The sequence below is a fragment of the Motacilla alba genome, chromosome 15 (assembly GCF_015832195.1).
Source record: "Motacilla alba alba isolate MOTALB_02 chromosome 15, Motacilla_alba_V1.0_pri, whole genome shotgun sequence".
In the NCBI taxonomy this organism is placed as follows: domain Eukaryota; kingdom Metazoa; phylum Chordata; class Aves; order Passeriformes; family Motacillidae; genus Motacilla; species Motacilla alba.
The window spans coordinates 8,576,298-8,596,396 of record NC_052030.1 but is presented as its reverse complement, the minus strand read 5'-3'; the positions used below and the strand labels follow the sequence as shown (position 1 = coordinate 8,596,396).

Here is a 20,099-nt window from a genome sequence, read left to right as displayed (position 1 = left end):
TCTTATTTTAGGCATATGATCTGTCCACTTGCTGTACAGAACCCCATTCACATCTTTTTCTGTTGGTGGTTTCCAGACAGTTTAAGCTGTTCCTAGGTTGGTTGTGATGTAGGAGACCATATGTTGCCTAAGCATCAGCCATTTGCCTCATGGGTGAAGGAAAATCAAGTAGTGATTTCCCTTAGTTTGCACTAAGGGATTAAAATGCTTCTATTTAGCATACTAGATGCCATGCAGTTCTGCAATTGCAGTGAAACATACCTGTAATCAAAAATTAGCACCTGTTGACCACATCTAAATTTGCATAATGCACCACAGTGATGTCCCTTCCAGCTCCCTTTCTAAACATGCAAATTTTTGTGGCCTTTGATCCACTGTACTGTAGTCTGCGGTGGGTATTTTGTGGCTTACTGTAGGAGCCCAGAGTTGTGGTCCTGCAATCTCTTCTTGATCCTTTGCCACTGAAGAAATCCTCCATGATGTGTTAAGCTAACATTGCTCATTTTGTCATGCTAAGGAAGACCCTACCTTGTCTTCACCTGTAACAAAGTATATTTAGGAAAAGAGCTGGCCATTTGTAGATTATGGTATTATTTCTTCTGCCAGTGAATTAGGGCTGGGCTTTGTTTCCAAACATTGTGTTTCATAGCCAACAAGGGATCTTGGATCAGTTTGTCTCAATCCTCTTTGTCACTGAGTTATATTTTTAGGCTGTGTAACACCATGTACTAATGAGTTCCATGACTTAGCTGAACATACTTTTAATGGAAAAATGTGTAATTGGCTGACATCCAGTTCTTGTGCGAGACTACAACAAAAATCATTACCGACACATTTTCCCCTCATCATTGATGGAGGTTTTGTAGACTCGCATTTACAGCCAAGCGAAAGAGCCCAGGTAACCCAGCCTCGCTTAACTCAGATTCAGGAGATTGGGATCAGGGGTCCGATGAGCCTGGACACAAAAGAGGAGCCCGCCGGGTGCCGCCTGCGAATAATTGGCACGTCCGGCCGGCAGCGCAGCGGTGTCTCTGCGGAGGATGGGTGCCCGCGGTACCCGTGTTGCCGGAGCGCTGCTCCGCCCGCCGGGGCGCGTCCGCCCGGGCTGTGCCACCGGGAGCTGCCCCGCGCAGCCACCGCGCCCGCGATCCGCGCCCAACGCACCGGGCACGGCCGGCCGCGAGCCGCGGTAGCGCCGGGAAGCGGCCCGGCCCAGCCGCTACGGCCCCGGGCCCGCAGCGCGGCGGCCCCGGCAGCGGCGGGCCCAGGCGGTCGCCGCAGGTCTCCGGGGCTGCCCTTCGCGTCCCGGCCCTGCAGGCCCGGCCGCGTGGAAAGCCGATCCCGGCAGGGCCGTCCCGAGTGCCGCTCGCTCTCGGACCCTTGCGGGGCCGGGCCGAGCCAGGCCGGACCGCCGGCGGCCACGGCACCCGCTCGGCTCGGCCGGGCCCGGCGGGGCGGCGGGCGCTGTGTGCACGGCGGGAGGGACCGAGCGGGTCAGCGCGGCGCGGAGGGCGGGGATAACCCCGTGGTGGCCGTCACGTGGAGCAGATGAAAGGGAAGCGGCTTGGCAGGGCGGAGAGGAGCCGGGGCGAGGGAAGGGGAGCGCGGCAGCGAGGAGCGGGGCGCAGCGCGGCGGGAGGGCCGCTGCCATGGGACGCTGACCGGCCCGGGACCCCGGCCCCGGAGCTGGAGCCGCTCGGGAGAGATGCGCGGCGGCGGGGCGCCGCTTCCTCCCGCCGCGCGATGAGGGGCTGCGGGGCCGGCGCGGGGCTGCCCGTGCCGCCGCTGCCGCCGCCTCTGCTGCTGCTCGGGGTGCTGCTGGCCGCGGCGCCGGGCGCGGCGCTGGGCAAGGAGACGGCGTTCGTGGAGGTGGTGCTCTTCGAGTCCAGCCCCAGCGGCGACTACACCACCTACACCACGGGGCTGCAGGGCCGCTTCTCCCGCGCGGGGGCCACGCTGAGCGCCGAAGGCGAGATCGTGCAGGTGAGCGCGGCCGGGGGGCGCCGCCTGCCCCAAGATGGCTCCGCGGGCCCGGCACCTGCGGCACAAAGCGGGGCCGGGCCCGCCGCCCCACGTGCGCCGCGCGGCCCGGGACGCGGTGACAGATGCGCGCCCGCGCACAAAGGCCCGGCGCCGGCCTCACCTCGCGGGGCCGCCCCGCTTTGACAGCCGGGCGCGCGGCGCGGGCTCCGCGCGGCGGCAGCGGGCGCAGCCGAGGCCGCCTCACACGCGCGGCGGGCTCCGCTCCGCTCCGCGCCGCTCCGCTCGCCCCTCCGCTGGGCGCGGGGCCGCCGGGCGGGCGGGCGGGCGGAGGCTGGGCCGCGCCGGGCGGCCCCTGCCGGTCCCGGAGCTGCGCGGGGCTGCTCCGCTCCGGGGGCGGCCGGGCCGCGGGGGGCCCGGACTGGAGTTGCCGCGGCAGCGGTGGGGTGCTGCGCCCTCGGGCTGTGCCGGTCGTTGGCCGCTCCGCGCACGGAGTTGGAGCCGGCGCTGCTGCGCTCGGGGTCCCTCGGAGCCGGGCTTCCAGCGCGTCACGATTCGTACAGAACTGTGCTTGACTTGCTCGCCAGAGAAATGGTTCTTGTCTTTGCCTGAACGCAACTACCCTTTACTCTTATTGAAACTCTTGAAGTGCTTATCTAATTCCTTTGCTTGTAGTTGCTTGTAATTGCTGACTTTATTTCCCCCACTTTGGCTAAACAGAGAAAAATTACTTGAATGGTGTTTCAGTAAGTTTGACTGTAAAGCAAGTGCCAATAGCAATCTTTATTTCTCTTTAACAGCTGTGGGATTGGTTTGTTTGCCTTCCATATATGTATGCATATGTACACATACATACACACTTAAATATACATACAAAACTTACAAGAATCTAACTGGTAGCAAGTAGGTTATAGAAACAACTGTTAAAGCTCTATAAAGCAAAGGTATTACTATCAAAATAACTTTTTTTTGAAGTAAAGAATATTGCTTATGAATGCCTGATATTTCAAAACAGTTTCAGCTGGGCTGATTTCTTATAAAAGTTCTCTTGGAAGCAGAAGAGTTGTGAGGCCAAATTGCTGATGTAAGGTAATTTTTCAGAGAAAAGAGGGATGGACCCATTAAGTTATAATTATGACATTTAGAAGAGGTGGTGCTAGTAGGGGCTGGAACTGACATGGACTTTTTTTTTTAACCTTTTAGTGCTTTTTCATTTTAAGACTTAATAGTGTCTTTGGGGCCAGCAGGAGACTTCAAAGGTTCCTTTTGTGTCAGGTGTTAGTATTAAGTACAGAACGTAGGCCATTTATTGAGGTCATACTTTCTTGGTGACTTCAAGTAAAAGTGGAGAAAAAATAAACTGTTCTGTTAAGACTCAGATTTGCACAACTCAAAACAAGGGTATTAAATAGACTTTGGCAGGCCTTCTTGTTTGTAACATCACCTGTCTGCTTCCTCTTCATGCCTGAATAGGCAGCACCCCAAATAGGAAAAACTACAGTGAAAGCCACATGATGTGGCAAATCTTTGACAGTGATTTATCACTCAAAAATTGATTTGCTTATTCATTTGGATGCATGCTAGATAGCACATGCCAGGGACAGGTTTGGGTTTTTTTTTTGTTTATTGAGCTGTGTGTGCTGCTCTTTTTTTTTTTCAGAGGAGAGAACCTGGCAGATACTGTTCCAGACCAGCCAGACTGAATGCTATCAGTTGTATTTTCACTGCTGAGGTTTTATATTGCATATAACATCTCTTGTCAGTGTCCTGCTTCCTCTGCCTCATCCTGAGAGTTTATCAGAGCCAAAACTGATCAAGATTTTCACAGCATTGTCTTGCCTCCTTTTTTCAGCTGGGCTGTATTTTTTGTAGAACATTTTGAATCTGCTGTTCTGGATCATCATTTAAAGTTCACTGTGAGGTTTAGAAAAGGCTCATGAAGCTGTTGCCCCTCAGAACCTGTTCAGCAGCAGCTAGTTGTACATCAGTCAGTGAAGCAAGCTCTTCCTGGCCCCAGCCCCTTTGTCAGTGCACACAGCTCTTTCAAGAATAAGATGCATTTTTCTTTAAGATGAAATATTAGAAGTTCTTGAAAATCAGGCACACATTAAAGAATGGATCAAAGGAATTGTGGTTTTGGGACTACACAAAGGCTTACTTTTGTTTATGTTAATAGCATCAATTACTCATTGGTCTTGAAAGTCTGAACAAAAAAACCCCAACCTTAAGAAACAATGCACTTTCAGCTTTTGATAGGTCATACATCCACTCCTGAACTGGTTATTGGTCAGATTCCTATCCAGTAGTGGTATGCTATTATATTGTTTCTTCAGTTATTGTGAATGAATCTTATTAGGGTCAAGTGTCTCCCCAGAATAACTCTTCAGAGAGATGAAATGTTCATATGCCTTCTTTCATGTGGCCGCAGTTTGTATTCAGCAAACTCATCCTTATGTTGCTGTGTCAGCTGGTCCTTAAGCTGCTGGAAAGTCGAACCATTTTGGTGGTATCTGGCATACAGGAATATCCCCTGTTTCTTGGGGCACCATACTGGCCATTGATATGGTCAAGAGATTGGAAGTTGCAGATGTTTGGTTAGAGAGTGACTGTGAAAACCAGACTTTGTTGAAACCTCTGAAATGATATATTGCTTTGAAACAAATTATCACTGGAGAGCTCCCTATGGTTGAAACTTCTCCTAGCATTCGGGGCAAAAGTTCAGATGTAGCCTTGTCTCAAACTCAGTGTTACATGGCCACAGACCGACAGTGCTTGGACAGTAAAAATCACTGATTTGAGTAGCAGTGGCTTTATTGCTCAGAGTGAGATGATGTACTTCATCTACTTGCAACTGGTGAGATCTAATTCCTGTTGCTTGTTCAGCTTGATAGCTAAGGTGTGGAGCATCTAATGTCATGCTTCTTATAAAGTTATGGTTGTGATTGGACTGCTCAGGTGAGGAGCTTGGGAAAGAGGATCAAATTTAATGCCTGTGATGTGTCAAAAACTTTAAATTATGTGCATTTATCATTGTCAGTTTTCTCTCAGTCTTGCTTTTTTGTACTCCTGCCTTAAAGCTACTGCTGAATACAATAATATGGGTGGATTACTGATATGTACAGTTTTGGAGAGAAGCAGCATGGAGGAGAGATTTGAGGATATTATGGGTGGTTTTTCTTGTGCAGCAAAAGTTTGTGTTTTGTCTGGTTTGTTTCTGGTTGGAAGCCTCAGCAGGGAAATGATGAACTTTATGTAGCCATTGAACTGGAGCAGTGTAGATGATGTAACAATCTCCACTTGCATATAATTTTTGTGCTTAAAAGGTAACAGTCTGGGGAGAACAAGCATAACTCAGTGCTTTAAGCTCCAGGAAGAAAACAGAAGTGGGACACTTCCCAGCTTCTTGCGTGACATTTCCTAGTAACAAATTATTGTCCATCTTTCTCATTCGGAAGGTGGGGAGGCTTCAAACTGGACTGCAAGACAGTGTCTGTGTATTCCTTCCTTCCTTCCATCTCCCTCCCACTCCTTACTTCAATGGCTTTGAATCTTTCCTCTGTTTTTTCAAAATGCAAAACTTACCAAAGGTTGCAAACTGCACTCAGAAGCATTGGCAGTTTTTAATGGTGTTGAAAGGAGTGACTTGAAATAACTGTGCAGATACAGAAGATGTCTAGCCATGATCAGAGGAGGCCGAGTCAAGGGAATGTTTGTGTCCTTTGAGAGTGGAAGACAAAAATACGTATTTTTGGGTTTTTTTGGTTGTTCTTTTGTGATCATGCAGGTTAAGTTTCTTCTTGCTGAGTGCCTGAAGGCCTTTCAAAATGAGGAAGTGGAATTATTTGTGGCTTTGAGTCACTGTCTTATTGAATGTTTTCTTTGCTAGTTATCCTCTTAAAATATGAAGACGCCTGTGATTGGGTTTGTGTTAGTTTCCATACCTACCTGTGAATCTGTGGCTTGCAGTAATGATCCTGAGGACATCATGCACAATGCATTTATCTGGGCTTCAGGTTGGCTTTGTCATCATGTCCTCCTTAAAGGAAACATAATTTGCTTTCAAAATAAGAGATCATTTAGGCAAAGACTTGCATGGTTATTGTACCTGGACAGCCTTTGTAGGTTGTAATGCACAGGCAGTTTGCTCACAGCAGAGGTGTTGTCTTGGGCTTGATCTCAGGACAGATTGGTCCTGCTGTTTCACAGTTTTATCCCTCCCTCTGTCCTTTTTTTTTTTTTTAAAGTTTCAATCATGGTTTATCCTGTTGTGTACTGTAGTTAAAGACAGCCTGTTAAGGTGTTTGGTTTAGGTTTTTATCCTCTTGTACTGTTTTGTCTTGACACTGAGCACTGTTCTCACACCCTGAGCTCCAGCCCAGTCCCATCATTACTGGCTTATTTTGCCTGTTCTCATTGGCTTCTAGCTGTGATATTGTAAATAAGGATGCTTATTTTTTATTAATTCTTCAGCACTGCAGTATCCAAGATGTCTCCTAGAATGGTGGTGAAAAGACATGGGAGGGGACTGATCTGAGGATGAGGTACCAAATTCAGTGATGAGTTAGTGGTTCTGGAGGAAGCCCAGGTGTCTGTGGTCTTTGCACAGAGCTGCAGCAATACCAGAATCCTCCTGTCAGAACCTTGTTGCAAGACTAAGGCAGTGCCTTGAAGAAAGGGTGGGAGGCACAGTGTAAGAAAATGCAGTAAAAGCTATTAAAGTATGGAGAAGTTACAGTGGAAAGAGCAAGAAATGCTAATGTGACCCACTTAGAGGAAGAAGAATAAAGTAGGTTAAGTAAGTAAATAAAAGCAGAAAGCTCACAGCACTGGCTCGATACTCAGACCAACCCGTGCAATTTCCATACTTCCAAGTAAAGGTGGGAAATCAAGTGGGGAAGATAGTTTGTGGGAGTTCAGGTGACTTTTCTGCGTGTGTCTATATGCTTTGTTAAATTTCCTCATGGATGCTGAAGCTCTGCACTGTTGAAAACCTTGCCTTTGGTGGCAGGATGCTGACCACTTCCTTTTCCATGTGCTCCTCTTGCTTGTTTGGGAGTTGGAAGTAGGAAAAAATCCCAGAGAGGAGGGGTACTGAAAAATTGTTCAACATGCACCCATTTGGAGAATTTTTTTTTTCATTTATATATATTTATTTATGTTTAGACTGGATCTATGTGACTACAGTGGTTTATATCTAATTACAGCCTACTTCATGGTGTTACCAGCAGTTGTGGCCAGCCGTGCCCCATGGGTGGAACTGGCCCTCAGCCCCCCTGAGCACCTCACTGGTGCCCTTGCTGGGCAGCACAGCTGCTGCCTTAGTGCTCTGCCTGGTGCAGGCCTTCTGAAATGGCTCCAGGTGAAGTGTGTAAAGGACATTATTCATGTGGCAGGCTTGGAGGCAGCTCTACTGTGAGCAGATCTTATAGGAAAGTCTTGAGTAGTTGGATAAAACCATTGATTAGCATACATAGTAATTTTCTTCCAGTTTATACCATCTTGTGGTGGAGTGTGTATTTAAAAAGGCTCCCTTTTTTATTACAGTCTTCTAGTTCTTGTTTTGGAATTGCAAAGTGAGGCCCTTCTGAACCAAAATAACTTTCAGAAATGGTTTTTCCAAGGATGAATGCTTTCAGGAGGCCAGCATTGGACTAGTTAAGGAAAGATAAGATCAGGATGCAGTAATCTGTAATGCAATAATCTGCTGTATGTTCTACCCAGTTATGTAGGTGGTGCAGGTATTTGCATTAATACACTTAATACATTGGAAGTGCTCAATTTAGGAAGCAGTCAGTGTTAACTGCTACATACTATCTCTTGTTTTGGGCATCTGCCCTTCAGTATTCAAATATGTTCAAACCAGAGCGTGTGCCTACACATAAAAACAGAATGAATGCGAGTTGAATGCTTGGCCTTATTTCTCGTTTCTTGGCTTAAAAGGAGGGCCCTTCACACTCAAAGAGACCCGCACAGGAAAAACAGATTGTTTTTAAACAAAGGTGTGGTTTGAAGTTGTTAAAACAGCAGCAGAAGATTCGTGTTAAGAAAATTAGTAATCATATTTTCTGCACTTTTTTTGACTGCTTGGCACAAACCAGAGGTGACCAGGGGAGTGTGATCTTGCACATTCCCAACTGAGACTCCCAAAATTTGCACTTGACTGCACTTATCCCATTGGTGAAGCTGTGCTTACATTAGGCTTGAGCAGTAGTGCTCAGGAAAACAGGCCTCTGGTGACTTAGGGTGTCCTCTTCACAGTGGCAGACTGCTTTCATTCATTTTTTTGAATTTCCTTTTCATGCTGCTTAGAGACTTTTGTTGTTGCACTTGGCTTTAAGATGAAGAGGCAGTTTACAAAGGTTGATTAGGTGCCTGTTATGTTCCAGACACAAGTACAACCTTAAATATGCAGCTTAATATATGCAGACTCTCTAGGCTTCCCAGACACATGTTACTTGGTGCATTAATGTGAGGATTTTAGTTGTTTTCTAAAGCTGATGGCCAGCTTAAGCTTTCTGTTGGTTTCCTTGAGCTTAAGCTGCTTTATTATTTTGCATAATTTTCAGTAGTAAAGCAAATGGAAGAAGCAGTCAGGAGGTGACTGGCCTGAGAAGAACGGAGGGGCATGTTTTAGAGTCTGCAGTCATGGTTTGAGTACAACTGTTTAATTAGCTGTACAGGCATGCATGTTGCAAGTATGTGCCTCCTACTGTGAATTTATTGCATGTGCTTGGTAAGCAACTTTCAAATACTTCTGATTGTAGTGTTTGAAAAATTGCTTTAATTCGGAAAAGAGCCCAGTTTGTGCCAAGATCTGTTTTCCTACTTTGAGGCTTTTGATGCTTGCCTGCTTTTAAAAAATACACACAATAAAAAGTGGTTTAAGTGGGGCTGTGAAAAATCCTTCTTCTCTACTTCTTGCTTTATCTATTCTACTCTGCCCCTCCTCCCCCAAGCAGAAGAGGCTCAAACCAAACTTGCAGTTGAGTTCACCTTTGGAACTGCAAGTTTTGAGCTTTTAAACTGTCTGCTTTGATGACACAGTAAGAAATGTACCTTTGAAGGCCTGAACTGGAAATGCAGAAGGTATTTATTCTGTTTGGATATTTTACACTGATGGGTCAATTTCACAATTCTGGGGTTCACGGAAAAGAACCTCTTTTAAAGGCTGTGGGTTTTTTAAATTTTATTTTAGAGACTGCCCTTGAAGATTTATAGATTTGTTTGGGTTTGGATAAATGGTGGCACTCTTAATGGAGCCTTGATGGGTTTTACACTTATAACAACAGCAACAGTAATAATACCTGTGTCTCATAGATAAAACATCAATATTCTATATACAGTGTGCCAGTTGTGTGCACAGGTGTTTTCTGTTCGTGCTGCACGAGGTTTAGCCTGTCCTTGCTAGCTTTGGAGGTTAGGATGTGCAATGTAGCAGTTGCTGCCCTTTTCTTAGGCACACTGGGTTTTTTTCTCCTAAAGCAGTCTCTAAAGGTGTGTATGATAAAATAGGGAAAGGTATTGGTTACCATTCCAGTGTTGTATTTTAATAGGTCCTGCATACTATCTCATACCTGATTTGTATTTTTTTAGAAACCTTTTAGAGCAGATGCTGTCTTGCATGCTGTGAGAATAAAGAGTAGATGAACACTTCAGGATCTGGATGCCAAGCTGGCAGATATCCTGGATGATGTGTAGCAGGGCTGGGAGCAAGAAATGAACTCTTGAAACAGTGCCAAGGGATGCTGCTGAGTTCAGTATTTGAGAGGAGCCAAGGTGTGGAGACCTCTTTTTGCTCAGAGACAAGGTATCCCCAGTCTGGTAGCCAGCAGTATTTTGCCTCCTTAAAAGATATTATCTTTTACATCCCAAATCTGCATCTGAAGAAAAGACATTGTGGACTAGTTAATGCTAAAGAACTTCCAAAGTATGATCGTATTTTTGTTTTCCGCTATTTTATTTGAGAAAGCTACTCTGCCAGAGTTCCCCCTGCCCCCATTCAGAACTGTCAGGGATAGTCTTTTTGGATTTGGATACTGGGAATTGACAGTTTTTTCTACAGTGAAATAACATGGTTGTAGTTGCACATTGGAGTAAATTTCTCACACCAGAGCTGAATGTCCTCAAAAGTCAAATGAACTGGTCTGCTGTCTTGTTGTCTACCACTCCTGTTATCCTCAGGCAACTGTGGGAAGGTGATTTGAAATCTTTCTGGACAGCTTTAGTATTAAACATAGATCCCTGATGTGGAGTAGTCAGCCAGAATTTATGCACACGTGTATGTGTGTGAGGTATGCAGTACCAACAGAATTTCTGTTTCCAGAGTATGTGTTAAGTGTTTGTTTCAGGGGCTTGGATAGGAACTTTCCTGGAGCCCAGAGACATCCCAGCTTTGGAAGTTGTCTAGGAAGAAGCTACTGTCCTTTTCTGGGAAAGGGCTGAAATGTTCTGAAAGAGTTAAGCTCTACTTAGCTCACTCATAAGGTATTTAATATCCTTATTAAACTCAACTGCTGGTTCACTTTTTTTTCCTCTTCTTATGCTGAATAAAATTTCTTGAAGAGCTGAGCCTCTGCCTCTCAGATCAGAGGCTCACATGTTGAAGCTGGCAGTGCTAGAGGCTAGTTCCTATCTGTGTGACAGCATTTTTAATTTAACAGGACCGGCTTTGATGTTTTTGAATATTTATAGGCAGCTTCAGATCACTCCAGTATGTATTCTTTTTAACTGGAGCAGAAGTTCTTCCTCACACAACAAAATTTCTTTCCCTCTGTTTACTCTTTGGTCTCTTTTGGGTCTGTAGACATCAGAGTGGTTTTATGTTACAGAAATATTGCTTAAATACTTAAAGGGGGGAACCACTTGATTTCCTTTCTAGTTCCTGCAGCTTGGGGGTAGTCCAGTAACTGGATCATAGCTCCTTGTTTGAGCCTTGCTACAAACACAATGTAAAAGAGATAGATGCAGTAAAATAGAATTTGAGCAAAACCCAGTTACAGGGAATCCTTCTCCATTACCTGTGTAAACTCAGGTGGGTCTGCAGTGGCTCAGACCTGGAGCACCCTCAGGAATCACAGAAAAGTTTGTCACAGGCCCTAAGGAAGGAGCAGGTTGTGGTGTAAAGGGGAACTGAAAACTTGGGATTTGGCTCTCAATAGGAGCTGATCAGAAATTATGGAAAAAAGTTTTTGAAGGAAATTGCCACTTGGATCGTTTGAGTTGAATGTAACTTTGACCAGACTTGGGCAGGAGTGTTAAAAAGGATACCTGATGGATGAGCTTTCATCCGAGTTTTAACCCATCTCAGGCTTCTTTGCCTCAGTGCTTCCCTGCTCCACAGGCAGTGGCTGCTCAGAGCTGGCTCTGTACTTCAGGAAACAGAGGTGAGGGGTTTGGGCATCTCAGATGCCTCTGGCTTTGGTGTCCTAGCCCTCATTGTGATTTACCTTTACCTTGATGGTGCCACAGGAGGCAGCATGTATGCCATAAGACAGTGTCCCTCAGCTTCTGCTGTGGGCTTCTCTTTTCCTCCTTCCCTGCCATGTTTCCCTTCTGCTGTATCCTTTTAGCCCTGTGTGGTGGATGTCATTTGGATTCCCTTATTCCTGATGTCCTGACCCACAGAAACTTTGCCATGGCCAACTGGGAGAGCAAAGCAATGGCATTTTTTCCTGGAACTTCTCCATGTGGATGCTGGTAGTTCAGGCAGATTCCTGCATCCTTCTCTGCTGCACTCCCTGTTTGTTGGGAAGTTCTGTACTCTTGGTGTAGCAGGATGATCTCCTGGGTAAACCTGGAACACCTTTATTGAAGAAGCAGGATTTTTGTGTGTATAATTTTGAATGGTTTCACTTAGTAAAAAATTCTGGTTTTCAGTGATGATAATTTGTTTTAATGTACAGCCTACAGAGGAAAAGGTCTGTGGGTTTAGACATTTCTGTTGTAGATGCACTTCTCTGTTGGTACAGCCTTTCTAGTTCAGCAAGTGAAATCAATGTCACTGCCTGGGTAGATAAATAGCACTGGAAATCAACCACAGGAGGAAAGTGCTTGCTTTCTATTTGACATAAGCAGCCTGCTCAAAGAGTAAGGCTTCTCTTACTGGAGACATTCAGCAGGGAAATAGAGACCTGGAACTTACTAATGGAGCAGTGAGAGTTTCTGAAAAATGCCAGTAAGCAGAACTTTGTAATACACAAAACTAGAGAGAGAACTGGATGGCTGCTGGAGTGCTATTCCAGTGCTTGTCTCTAGGGATGGGTGGATGTGATAGTGACTTCATTTTTCTTTAGTTCCTGCCTCCAAACTGTTGTTAACAAAAGTAATTTTCCTTCTCCCTACATACCCTGAAATATCCTTGTGAGACAGGACAGTTTTTCACCTGTGGAAATACTAAATGCTTCTGTCTCCAGGCAGGATTTCTCCAACAACCACGAGTTGTGCTAGGGGAGGTTTAGATTAGATATTAGGAAAAAAAAATCACACAGAGGGTTGTAAAGCATTGGAAGAGACTGGCTAGTGGAAGTGGTGGTGTCACTGTCTCTGGAATTGTTCAAGAAATGCGTGGATGTGGCTTTTGAGGACATGGTTTAGTGATGAACATGGTGGTGTTGGACTTCATCTTAATAATGGTTCTGTGATTCCCTCTGTCAGTGTGCTTTTGTCTTAGTAGGAAGTAATAGCCAGCAGCATACATCTAGTTAAATGTTATTGCAGTGAGGATTTTTTGCAAATCAAATGACTTTTCCGTCCTTAAGTTGCACTTGGTGTCTTAGAATTCAAATTGGTGAAGCTGGGAAAATATTTGCTTCCTGTGTAAGTGATAACACATACTGGGTGGTAAGGAAATTGCTAGCAAATAACCTCGTAGGTAAAGATATTTGTCAGACTAGGTAGCACTACTTAAGAAACTGAATTTTATATATATATATATATATTTTTTTTTTTTTTTAGCAGTTGTACTGTCCAAGTACTGGTGAATGTTGAAATCTTGTCATTATGAACATATTCCAGACAAAATGGGTTCTGCAGTCTTTAGAACAGAATCCACAAACTGATGCAATCTGTTCTTGTTCTTAAGATAGCAGAATTTTGATCTAGGTTAGGTCTAGTCCAGGTAGGAAGGACTGAGAAAAGTAATAGGAATCCTGAGTATCTGTCAAGGGAAAGTTGTGGGGCAGGGAACTTGACTTTTTTTATCGCATTCTTGCCAGAAAAAAAAAAAAAAAAAAGCTTGAAACAGCAAACAAGGGATGCTCAGAAGAACAAGAGAGAAGTTGAACAAGCCTTAGAAGAAAGCCATCCTAAAGCAGTTGTTGGGTATAGCACCAGCTGGAGAATATCCTCTAGCACTTTCTCTGCCTCTAGAGGCATGGTGGTTATGGCTGCTCTGCTTTAAGGAATGGTTCATGAACTGTATGATAGAGGAATTTAATCTTTGTATCAGTATGATAATGTGGCATATCCATGCCCAACTGCTGGGCTCCCTTTCTCAGCAGAGAATAGCATTGCTTAGTCTGAAAGAATCTCTACATGAAGTCACAGATTTTTGTTGTTTGTGTTATATGGAATTAACATTACAGACTGTGCCTCTGGAAGGAGGAGTTGATTTTATTTACCTTTTCAAGCTGAGACAGTTGCTAGAAGAATATAATAAAAAAAGAACCCAAACAATATCTATTTAGAGATAAGGGAATTTACATTAAAAATACTTTTTTAGAGTAATTTCAGGCATTTTCAGTGCTCCTTCAGCTTAGTTCTTAACGATACAGAGTACATTTATAATTGTGTAGTAATCTTTCAAGCAATTAAGAATGTGCTGTTTGACTGGGACTTTATGGGTACCTGTGTTTATTGGTTTGTTTTTTTTGCTGTCCATTTAGAAACTTGTCAATGAAATGTCCTTGCAGATGCTGAGGGATGACTGCTAACAGTGAATGAAGCAAATTATTGGAAGCATGAACAAAATGGGTTAGAACAAAACATATGCTCTGCTTTGCAGCAGGTGAGCATATGCTGCCTAACTGAAATGCTAGAAAAGATTGGTTTGAAATCATACATGTTTTAGGGAGATAGTTACATTTTCTGATATTGGCCTGTTCCTGTCTCTCATTAGCTGGTGGGGAATTGATCTCTGATGTTAAGACTCCAGGATCATATTTCTAGTACTGAGGCAGGTCCTGGATTATTCAGTGGGTGAATAAACTTCATTCAGGGTGTTTAAAGTTTGGCAGCTGATCCTGGCAGAGCAGCAGCTCTCCCCTGCTGTCCCACAGGTTGCATTCCCAAGCCCACATTGTTGCTCTTCTCTAAGGTGGATGGAGAGGAGTGGGCAGCAGCTCCTGGAAGGGCTCAGATGCTGGTTACAGCCTGAGATTGTTTCTGGGGCTGGCAGCATGGTCACAGGAACCCTGATGGACAGGCAGTGCCTGATGTTAAATCTGAGTGGGTGAGCAAGGGAGGAAAATACTAGGCTTGACCTCTGATTTCTTTCCTGGTGCCTTTTTCTTGCCTTTGAATTCTCACTTTCTCCTTTTAGTTCCTGTGTGAATTTTCAAGGCACAACACAGAATTGTTTCTGAACTTCAAGGTGAAAATGATTTGCAAGAGAATTTATAAAAGTTCATGATCCTAACGTTTTAACCCCACTCTTCTATAATAATTAAGACAGGAAAAAATTATAATGACCTCTAACTAATTCAGAGTTAGTCTTTGTGTAGCTGAATTTCTCTTCTCATCTGTCTTTGAGGGTAGAGAAGGAAGCTTTGGTTTGTTTTGAAATGTGATTGGTTTACTCCTGCAGTTGAAGGTATTTGATAAAAGCTCTTATCTTTGTTATATCCAGCCACAAAAGTGCAGTAGAAGAGAATTAAATTAGGAAAAGAGAGAATTTCTTACATGTGATGCTCCTTAATATGTGTTATCTCTGGTCCTTTGACATGGACCAGGTCTCAAGGGACACTGAAGGGAAATGCCAAGGTGCTGTAGAATCTTGGAATTCCCAACCTAGCCCTGCAGGGTCTGTTAAAATAATCACTGGTGCTGAGTTGTGCTTATCCTTCAGGACAATTTTATAGGTGGCACTATTTCTGTCACGTTCTGATATTTCATGATGAAATTTCTTACAGATGGGTTGCAGGCAGAGAACTAGGGTTGGTATTTATTATCTCAAGAGACCTTACCTTTCATGAAGAAAGCTAATTAGCAGTGCTCTGGAAATCACTTCAGTGCCCTTCTTAGGGTCAAAATTAGGGATCTGACAGAGAGAATTAAAGTGCAAATAAGCAGATCCAAAAGTTGGCTATTCAGACACATCTCAAAGTTCCAGCAGGATTTACTTTTTTTTTTTGCTCTAGTATTGCCCAAAAGATGGGTCATGCATGAATAGTTGCATCAGTGTACTAGTCTGGTAGGTAATAGACTACTTTTGTAGTCCATATGGCAGAATCCTGAAAATTTGTCATCAACTTCATTTTCTAGTGCATTTTGTGATAAGAAGTGTTTGCCAGCCATCTTTCCCCAGCTTGCCTGCCCAAAGCCAAATCAAGTTTCTGAAATTGCAGTGTGAGATTTTAAGCTGCTGCATTGATTGAAGACCTCTCTAGACTGAAAATGAGAAAGGCAGAGCTTTGTTTTCCCCTCAAATAAATGTTAGAACATTCACTTAACTTTTAGAATGTGATTTAATGGCTCTTGCAGGCCTGACACATCACCTCGCATCTATCACTTGTGCAAAAATATTAATATAAAGTTTATACTTCTTCCAGGTAATAGTGATCTATTATCAAATATTTTGGATTCTGTCCAGTCTTCCAGTTCAGCACTGGGAAGGACTGGGCACAACAATCGACCTTGAGCTCTGTGTTGGACATTCAGGCACAGGCACTGCTGCATGACACCGAAATTCCCTGTGACACACTTTCCCTGGTAGCTGTCAATTGCAGCAGCAAAGTTTTGCAAACAGCCACAGCTGTGTTTTCACGGTACAGCTCAACTGAGTTCTCTCTGGTTTATCTGTCTGGGAAGGCTGCTGTTGTGATTTGCCCAAGCTGTTTCCATAGTCTTTGGAAAAAAAAAAGTGAAATTTTGGGTCTCCTGTCTGTATTTAGAGTTGGTGCTGATTCCTCAGGCTCTGCTGCTGAGTGATGCAGCACCTAGAACATTGAATATTTTGAGTGAGAATTCAGGCACCTGAATAACGTAGATCTGACTGTTATTTCTGTATATTCTGGTGTGAGTTTCTTACCCATGTTTTGTAGAGATGTTCAGGCAGCCATATGAATCGTATGTTGGGGATGCTTTTTAGCCAGTTTCAGGTTTGCACAGAATCATTTGACAGGTAACTTTTCAAGTTGCATTCAAATAAGAAGTTCTTAGAGGTTGTAACCTCTCTAATTTTTTAACCCTTACTCTGTTTTTCCAGCTTGTGTACTGAGACAGGTCTTGTAGAAAACTGTGATCATGAAATGAACAACTTTATCACATTAAATGCTCACAGTAGGTCATAATTTTACAGCTTCTCTTCAGTTCTGACTGTTCTTAACTTTGAAACCACAGTTTTGAAACCACAGAGAGGTTGGAAGAGGTAGCTCATGGGCTGGGTGTTGAAGATTCCTAAGAGTTTTAGGAGAAGAACTCAAGACTGTTCCTCCATTCAGCAAAATCAGGTCTGAGGCAAAAGCACTTGGCTATACCTCATTGCCTTGCACACCCAAAGTAAGGGTGAGTAACACACCCACACCAGTTTTATTGCTTGTGTTTGCACACATGGACCCCTGACTTTCCTATTGGTAATCCTGTCCTGCTCTCAGAGCTTTGGGACTACCTCAAAATAAGTGAAACTGCTGAAAAGAGGGGAGAAGAGAAATTTTAATGGCACCAGACAGCAGGCAATGTGGGAAGTTACTTACTGTGGCAAATCCCAAATCCTTATTTCCAAAACTATCATAATGGGAGTGCTGCTGCTGTGGTAGTGCTGCAGCAAATACTGTTTATTTGATCCTTCAGAGGAAGGGACTTACCTTTATATACCTGCAGCACTCTCCAAAGGAACCCCTGCTCCATTCTGCAGATACAGGATAACAAATTTGACAAAGCAATGAGGAGTTGAATCTGTCTGATCTTTCCTTCTCTGTGTTGGTAACAGAGGTAGAGTTATTCGAAATATCAGCTAGGTGTGTGTGAGAAAAAAAAGTATTTCAGAACTATAATATACAAACTAAAAATGCAACAATATCTTACCCTGTGTTGTAATCTGGATGAAGGTTTTGGCAGCATATCTACCAGGTTTTGAGTGTTTTAAATACAGATGTGCTTTAGTAAAGAAGATTCAGCTGAAGTTTGAGTGTAGCCTTGTACAAATATGTCAGACAAGCTGCAATATAAAAAATAAAGAATAAAAGCATGATTAGAAAAATGGGATGGACAGCCTCACTGTAAGCAAGAGTCTTGTTTTTAATTAGTAGGCAACCTCTGTTGTTTAATAAGCAAGCAAAAAGAAGCTTGGATACAGTAAATCCCAGTTGTTTTTGCAGATTCTGTAATTGAAATATATGAGTATATATGCTGATGTCAGACAAAATGAAGTGGCTTGTTTGAGATCAAAGTTCACCCATCTTCTGTTAATGTAAAGATGAGTGCCTTTCCCTGGATCTGTGTGTTGGTGGAAGGTGGGTTATAAGTGTTTGTGTACAGTTGTGAGCCATCTGGGCCTGAAGTAAAATTGGGACCCCAGAAAATAGGAGGAATGGTGGACAGTGGCCACTCATTGTGTGCTCCATCTGCTAGGGAAATAACTGCTGAGTCTGGAGACTCAAATTTCATGAGGAACATTGGAACAAAAGTAATTAATTTGGTCCCATTTTTATTTTAAGAACAGAACATTGAGTGTCTACCTTTACAGTTGTCTCTCATCATAAAGCCAGCCAGGCTATTTTCATATTTTCTGCAAAGACTTATTTGAGGTTTCATTTGTTAGGAAGCCTGTGCTCCAGCTTGTCACTACTGTGAGAACGGGTGGGAGGCCAAGGGAAGCATTTAGTTTACTAGAGTTTGCTGGATTTGTGGGATCCCTTGGCCTGACTTCAGAAGGTATTTAGATAGTTATAGCTGACTTGACATTACTGAAGAGAAATGATGTCTTCTTGCTGTTTAAACAAATTCATAATGTGTTATGGAAAGGATCTGTGTGATATTAGGAAAAAATTCTTTACTTTGAGGATGGTGAGGCACTGGCACAGGTTGCCCAGAGAAGCTTTGGATGCCCCATCCAGGCTGGATGGGGCTTGGAGCAGCCTGGTCTAGTGGAAGGTGTCCCGACCATGGCAGGGGATTGGAATGAGATGAGCTTTAAATTCCCTTCCAAGCCAAATCATTCTGTGATTCTATGGCACTGACAAATTGATTTTATGAGTCCTAATTTTTCTGACCTTTTTCTCATGTCCAAAACAAGAGGGAGGGGAAATGAGAATGTGGCTATTGGCATGTCACTTTTTAGTTAAGTCATGAACACATCAGACTTAATGTTTAGGCTCCTGATAATTTTTTTTTTTTTTCTTTACACCGAAATCCCTTGCTGAGGGCCGGGATATTGGGTACTTAAGAGTTAAATAATCTTGCTTTGGAAGCAGCTGAACAGTTTACACTCCTTGCTGGGCTGTACAAAAATACTTTTCCTTTGAAGTGCTAGGAGGAGCGGCTGAGGGTAAAACCTGGAATGGGGTTGTAGCTAGCAGTTTGCAGTGGGCTTAGCTTGGAGCAGGCAGCTGCCTGCAACTGCAGTGTGAGATGGCAGAGAAGGTCAGGCTTTCTTTCAGTCTTGCCATCACTGTCTCAGTCTGAAGGCTTTCTTTCTGGAATTCTTCAAATGCTATCTAGTTCTTATAAATTTTTGGATTAGGACACATTGCAAGAAATACAGATTAAAAATATCCTTTCCCATGAAGGCGTGAGAAATAGAGGGGTCTTGTTGGAAGTTCCTTGACTGCTTCTGATGTGATCTGGTAGTGAAGTGCACCCTGCTGCTGTCTGGGATGAGAAGGATTTGCCTCTGCCAAGGGGTGTAAAACAGGTCAAACTCTTGTCTGGAAAGAGCTTTCCAAAGTTGGCCAGAACCTGTGAAATCTCAGGCCTGATGTTCCACCTCAGCCAAGCTGAGCTCTCAGTGTAGCAAGAGCTGACAAAATGACAGTACTGGCACTTGCCCCAGACAGAGGAAACTGAACCATGATGTTTGCTAGAAAAGCCATGGGTTAAGAGCACTGTACAGTGGGAAGCTGTGTGTCCTCTGCTGTCAGAGCTGTGTGTGGCACTGCTGGGTGCTCTTCTGGAGAGCAAACCTTGCCATGGGCAAAACCTGATGCACACTGGCTGTGAGTCGTGTCTCCTGCTAGGACCAGCAGCGGAACTAGATAAACTGAAGTTGCTCTCTGGTTTTCTAGGGCAACACTCTGTCTCTTGGATTAATAATCTCTTGTCACGCGTTTTTCTGGGAGATGCCATTTCAAGAAACTGAAGAAAACAAATTTCCTTCTAGCAATGCCACTAAAGGGACAATAAAAAGCAATTTCCCCAACAGCTAATGAAGGGTAACATTTAAATATCTGGCTATATCTGTTGAAGAGACTATGATGGTAGTGCTGCAGGTCAGATCTCCAAATTTCAAGTTAGAGTTATTTATAATAATAATAGTAATAATAACGATAGTGCCCTTTCATCTTTACTCATTTCAGAATCAGACACTTGGCTGTTGGTAGGATCTCTGTGTTTCTTTCCCTGCTGCTCTGCCACTCAGTCTTTAGCTTTCTACCTCTGTCTTTTTTTAATCTCCGGACAAAAAAATCGTCCAGAATTCAGTTGCTAAAACAGGCAGCATTTTCCTCTAGGGTTTCTGCAGTTGCTTTGCCTGCCTGAAAGACTAACCATAAGTTGTCAGGGTCATCTATTCTTTAAGAGGAGCGGGCTGCAGGCGCTGGCAGGAGGGCACAGGCAGGCTGCCCACATGTTGGTGCAGTGGCTGTGTGTGCTGTGTGTCTGCTGCTCCGGGATCACAGGGCACACATGCCGCTTCAGAGCGTTCACAAAGCTGCTCTTGGACAGGAATGGGTGCTGCTGCCTTTTCC

General features: G+C 44.1%; 1 protein-coding gene across 1 annotated transcript in view; it reads left to right on the top strand.

The window, feature by feature from the left end:
* The first annotated feature begins 1,516 nt into the window (after nucleotides 1-1,516).
* Nucleotides 1,517-20,099, top strand: part of ZNRF3 (zinc and ring finger 3) — a 66,635-nt gene continuing 48,052 nt past the window's right edge. Inside the window, exon 1 of the mRNA XM_038151944.1 lies at nucleotides 1,517-1,983. Coding sequence (XP_038007872.1) covers nucleotides 1,549-1,983 — 435 coding nt within the window. The 5' untranslated portion in view covers nucleotides 1,517-1,548. The remainder of the gene's footprint in view (nucleotides 1,984-20,099) is intronic.